The 5,721-nt window shown below is 45.9% G+C and overlaps 1 protein-coding gene across 1 annotated transcript; it reads right to left on the bottom strand.

Annotated features, from left to right (window-relative positions):
- Window positions 1-3,560: 3,560 nt before the first annotated feature.
- On the bottom strand, window positions 3,561-5,262 carry LOC120648654 (soluble inorganic pyrophosphatase 1). Its single transcript, XM_039925365.1, has 8 exons — window positions 5,160-5,262; window positions 5,047-5,075; window positions 4,881-4,946; window positions 4,680-4,787; window positions 4,500-4,565; window positions 4,289-4,409; window positions 4,102-4,183; window positions 3,561-3,820 (listed from the first exon to the last, which is right to left on the bottom strand). Exons 1-8 carry the CDS (start codon window positions 5,260-5,262, stop codon window positions 3,778-3,780), a joined length of 618 nt encoding a protein of 205 aa, XP_039781299.1. The 3' UTR covers window positions 3,561-3,777.
- Between the last annotated feature and the right edge of the window lie 459 nt (window positions 5,263-5,721).

The raw sequence follows: 5,721 nt of genomic DNA, 5'->3' as shown, positions 1-5,721 counted from the left end.
AGCATTCAGGGCGCATCACGTTCCAGCGGGAGTGATCAGGAGGAAGCTCACGGAGTTCTTGGCCCTAAAGCAGGGCAATAATAGTGTGATGCAATATGCCCAGAATTTCAACACACTCTCACAGTACGCTAGGTACCACATGGACATGGATGAGAAGAAGCAGGCGTGTTTCAGGTAGGGGCTTAGCAGTAAGCTCCAGGATCGCCTGGCGATGTTCAAGTTCAATACTTTCAGCGAGCTAGTCAATGGGGCTATCGTGCAGGAGGATGCCCATCTAGCTCATAAAGTAGAAAAGAAAAGAAAGGCACCGGCAGCGGGATCCACTAGTAGCAACTCTCAGAGGTTCCGCCTCGTGCAGTCTGGGCCACAACGAGCCCCCTTCCAGCACCAGTCTGTGTACAGGCCACCACAGCAGCAGTGGGGATATCGGCTACCTCAGCCACCACAGCCGCAGGGGGTAGTCAAGCCTCCTGTTCCTCAGCAGAGCGAGCAAATGGTCTGGGTGCAGCAGCCAGGGGGTACGCCCCAATTTGTTTCCATGTTACAACTGTGGGCAGCCGGGGCACCTTGCACGGAACTGCCCGATGCCACCAAAGCAGGGCCAGCAGTCCGGTCAGTAGAGCTAGAAGCAGAATGTGGCTCATTTCAAGCCGGGACAAGTGCACTACACCACCCTCGAGGGTATTCCTGAGGGAGCTCCAGTGATGGCGGGTACGTTTTCTGTAAATGATCGTCCCGTCACCATATTGTTTGACTCTGGGGCATCTCATACATTCATTAACAAGGAGTGTTCCATTAGGCTGGGATTGAAAATAGAAAACATGCCAAATCCATACAATATTCATTCGCCCGGGGGCCAATTAATTACCAACCAAATTGTCAGGAGAGTGCCTCTCCAGTTACAAGGAAAAGGATTTATAGCTCATCTTATAGTACTCCCAACTCAAAGATTGTATATTATACTTGACATGAACTGGATGAAGGAACAAGGAGTCCTTTTAGACACTTATGCACATTATGTGCACATAAAACCATCTGACCATGGGTCTATGACCTTATCTTTAAAGAACCTTGAGTCAACCACTTCCGCTGTGAATCACACTGAGGGCAAGGCTTTGGCTGACATACCAGTGGTGTGTGAGTACCCGGATGTTTTTCCGGAGGATTTACCCGGGATGCCACCGGATCGCAATGTTGAATTTGCAATTGAATTGCAACCGGGAATGGCACCAATTTCCCGAAGACCTTATCGGATGCTACCCAATGAACTGGTGGAATTAAAGAAGAAATTGCAAGAGCTGCTTGACAAAGGCTATATTCGTCCTAGCACTTCGCCCTAGGGCTGTCCAGCACTTTTTGTTAAAAATAAGGATCAAAGTCTCAGGTTGTGTGTGGACTATAGACTTTTGAATGCCGTCACAATCAAGAATAAATATCCACTTCCCCGGATTGATATTTTGTTTGATCAGCTATTCGGGGCTAAAGTATTTTCCAAGATTGATCGCCGCTCGGGTTATCATCAGATCAAAATCCGAGCCGAAGATATTCCTAAGACGGCTTTCTCTACCAGATATGGACTTTATGAATATCTGGTGATGTCCTTTGGGTTAACAAACGCTCTGGCACATTTCATGTATCTCATGAACTCAGTATTTATGCCCGAGCTGGATAAGTTTGTTGTGGTTTTCATCGACGACATTCTTATATTTTCTAAGAATGAAGAAGAGCATGTAGAGCAACTTCGCATTGTCCTTCAGCGTCTCAGGGAGCACAAGTTATACGCCAAATTCAGCAAGTGTGAATTTTGGCTCGAAAAGGTGCAATTTCTAGGACATGTCATCTCGGAGGACGATATTTCTGTCGACCCCAGCAAAATCCAAGATGTGCTAGATTGGAAGACCCCTGAGACAGTTCCAGAAATTCGAAGTTTTCTTGGGCTAGCAGGATATTATCGCCGGTTTGTACCGGACTTCTCCAAAATTGCTAGGCCCATGACAGAATTGCTTAAGAAAGGGGTGAAATTTGTTTGGGACGACAAATGTGATCAGACTTTCCAGACTTTAAGAAAGCTTTTAACGTCGGCCCCTGTTCTGGCTCAGCCAGATATCACTCGACCATTCGATGTTTATTATGATGCATCAGGTATGAGTCTTGGCCGCATTCTCATTACTGTCTTTGGCTTAGCCAGGTATTACTCTGGCCTTGACGTTTGTGTGTAATACATTAGGTACGGGCCTCGGCTGCGTCCTTATGCAAGATCAGCGGGTGATTGCTTATGCTTCCAGAGCTCTCAGGCGGCATGAGGAGAATTATGCTACTCATGACTTAGAGCTAGCCGTAGTGGTCCATGCACTGAAAATCTGGCGGCATTATCTTCTGGGTAATCCGATTCATATATACTCCGACCACAAGAGTCTCAAGTATACTCAGGGTTTGTTGCCATAATTATTTCAGGACACCCGGATGTCGACTTCTGTCCCTGCTGCATTAAGTTCATCCGTCGTGATGCAGAGAGATGGAAGGTTGTGGAGCCCGACGCTTAGTTTGGGATCTCCTTGAGTACTCTTTGGTAGTTGTAGATCCTTTCCTCTATTCGGACCTTATTTTCGGTATTGTAAAGTTTATAGGTTATGTATGTATTCAAACTTGGTTTGTAAAACTCAAGGTCGAGTCTTTTGTATATTGTTGTATTTTCGAATGTATGTCGTGTTTGTACCATCTATGCACACCTTCGTGTGGGACTATCGTTGTTGTTTCGATCGGGACGTGGGTTGAGAAATGATCGCCAAATTAAATCGTTAAGCTAATGCGTCCGATGTGTTCAAATGACGACCATTACGCTTAATTAGAGTTTTAATTTGGCGGTTCAGAGTCACGCCCACCAAATCCAAGCTCTCTGTACGCCATGGATCTCTGCCTTCCTTCCTTTTCAAAGCTGCAGCCTACAACGAGATTACTACCACGGCAAAACCAAATCCATCAATCCAAGCATCAGGCTACCTCTTCCTATTTTCTCCACGAGCAGGACCGAAGGAACGATTAAGGCGGCCGGTTCTGATCACGGGACGGCGACGTGGGGAGGTGGGACGCGGACTAGGCGCTGCGGGATGCCGGGGTCTGGGTGGGCCTAATCGCGGCAGGCGGCGGAAGCATGAGCCACGGGAAGGATGGGGGGGTGCCCGGCCGACGAGGTGGCAGGAACGCCGCTAGGAGCGGCAGACGATGTGGTGGGCGAGGTGGTCGGCGAAGCGGAGGTGGAGCGCCATCGAGGTGATGATGTGGTCGCCGCTAAGGCGGCGAGGGTGATCCCTAGTGCTCTCGAGGTAGGGCGGTGCCGCCCGCCATTGCTGCGCGCGCACGACGGTGGGATTCGCATGGAAACACGATGTGCGATGCGATTTGACACGATTCGCATCAGGCACGACATAGCCATGGCCGCCAAATTACTTAGATTATTACCAGAACCACAAGATCACATGACCAAATATTGAAAAGAGCAAGTGCAAAGGCAGCTGGAAAAGGCATTTTGAGATTTAAGAGAAATTATAAGCAAGAGACAATCCAATCGTTGATTCAAATATTCCACAAAAAGATGTGTACAAGTATACATTATCTATTGATTAGGATATTCTGCAATAAATTTGCAGGAGAATTACATTATCCTTTAATTAAAACATATATACTGCAAAAATGATTCCTGAACAAAACCAGGAGTTTGATAAATTATTGATTCTCCCCCAAGACCAGCTGAGGGATTGTTCCATCTTGAAACAAGATCTAGCGCCTCAAACTGTGTAGGATGTATTCAGCATATAGGTCCCTGACAACAGTGCAAATTGGTTAAAAGTAGTGCCCTAACTAGAAAAGTATTTTTAGATGATTCTAATGCATTATATGAGGATTCAGACAATAAAGAATGCTAGCTTCATATACAAAAAAGCAGAATAGATTTTTCAAAGTAGAAAGAAAGGAAAACAAATGATAGAAGGTTTCAAATCTCACTATCATGTTAAGGCAATCATACTTTAAGACGCATCGTGTCACAATTTTCTTTTCGAAAAAAGAGAGACATGGTTATAAGCTATTTCAGAGAAGACTCACATTGAATGCTGAATGGCTTCCAGGGCAGTTGTTGGTGGCAAGAACTCGTTCACAGCAACTTCCTTGTTCTCATTCTTCTTGTCTGCAGATACAACATGTGAAATAAACTTCAACGCTTGAGGAGCAACTGCAGTGCTAGCCTATGATTATAGCAATCGAGACAGATTCAGAAAGAAATGGCACATACAGTCTTCGAAGAAGCGACGGATTTCATTAAGGCGGTGGGGAGACAACTCCTTGAGATCAGTTAAGTGACGATATTCGGGATCGTCAACACAAACTGCAATTATCTTATCATCTTTCTCGCCCTAGTCGTTGCACAAACAGATACACCATCAATCCAACATAATGTGGTGTGTAAAATTTTAATGAAAAAAAATCTGTAAAATTGAGCATGCCTGGTCAATCATAGGCATAAGGCCAATGGCCCTTGCCCGAAGAAAGCAGCCAGGTATCACTGGTTCCTGTTCAGTTGTAAGCCAGTCAGCGAATAACCTCATAGGTTCAAACATAACATACATCATTAATACAAATTGAGTGGGTTAGATGAAACAAACAGCAAGAAGTCACATGCTGACCTGCATCAGGACCAGCACATCCATTGGGTCTCCATCTTCGCACAGCGTGCGCGGTATGAAACCGTAGTTGTGTGGGTAGACCACTGATGAGTATAGCACCCTGTCAACCTGGGGAAACATAGTTTCAAATATATTATCAGTTGCGTCAGAGAAGAAATCGTCAAATTTCTGCAAGCTTACTCTTTAACGGACAATCTGTACCTTGATCAATCCAGTCTTCTTGTCAAGCTCATATTTCACTTTACTCCCCTTTGTGATCTCAACAACCTGCAACCATGGAAGGTCTATGACTTGTGATGCATCTGAAAGTAATGCACTTACTCTACTTTACTACAAAGGATGAACATATGACGTGATGCAAGCTTACACAGTTGAAAACAGCAGGGGCTCCAGGTCCTGACATTTGGGAATTTTGAAGCGTCAGCTTGTATGAACCTACAGAGTCATACTGCAATGCCAAAAAAAGAAAGACGTGTGTACCTATCTCAAGGTCATGCCAAGAATGTGCGGCGACCGATCGCTTTGAGAGAGACGACATGATCCGCTCGTTCAGCCGTGGAACACTCTTCTTCTCTTCAGCCATGCTACTACAACCACAGATAGATGCCCCATAAGCCTCCTGTAAACTGCTCGTTCGGTCTATATTTACAGTTAAAAAAAGTTGCATCCACCAAGAGATTTTTAATTTGCCTGAGAGAGAGAGAGAGAGAGAGAGAGAGAGAGAGAGAGATTTTGACATTTACCAAATGCTAGTAGGATTTGATCCGGGTGGGATCACCAGGACAAGGAGGAGGCCCAGGAAGCACAGGACCACATGAGGAGCAGCAGCTTATTATATATATAGAGGAGCTCTTGGTCGTTTGGAAGCACTGGTGGATGGAGATCCTGGAGAAGTGGCGAGAGCAGCGGCCTCCCGGACGCCCCTGCTGCTGTCCTGCATGCAGGCCTGAATTAGACAGGCGAACATGCAGCGAAAAACTGAAGCGAGCGAAGCAAAGCAATGCCATCAATCAGCTTCACGACGAGCAGCTGTTATTATAAT

The sequence above is a fragment of the Panicum virgatum genome, chromosome 9K (assembly GCF_016808335.1).
Source record: "Panicum virgatum strain AP13 chromosome 9K, P.virgatum_v5, whole genome shotgun sequence".
NCBI lineage: Eukaryota > Viridiplantae > Streptophyta > Magnoliopsida > Poales > Poaceae > Panicum > Panicum virgatum.
This window is presented reverse-complemented; position numbering and strand designations above follow the sequence as displayed.

What these genes read in the sequence shown, in the direction of transcription:
- LOC120648654 (XM_039925365.1), bottom strand. Translation starts at nt 5,262, where the DNA reads ATGGCTGAAGAGAAGAAGAGTGTTCCACGGCTGAACGAGCGGATCATG. An exon ending in TTGGCATGACCTTGAGATAG is followed by an intron (nt 5,076 to 5,159) that starts GTACACACGTCT and finishes CCCAAATGTCAG; the next exon opens with GACCTGGAGCCCCTGCTGTT. An exon ending in ATGTGCTGGTCCTGATGCAG is followed by an intron (nt 4,566 to 4,679) that starts GTCAGCATGTGA and finishes ACAACTGAACAG; the next exon opens with GAACCAGTGATACCTGGCTG.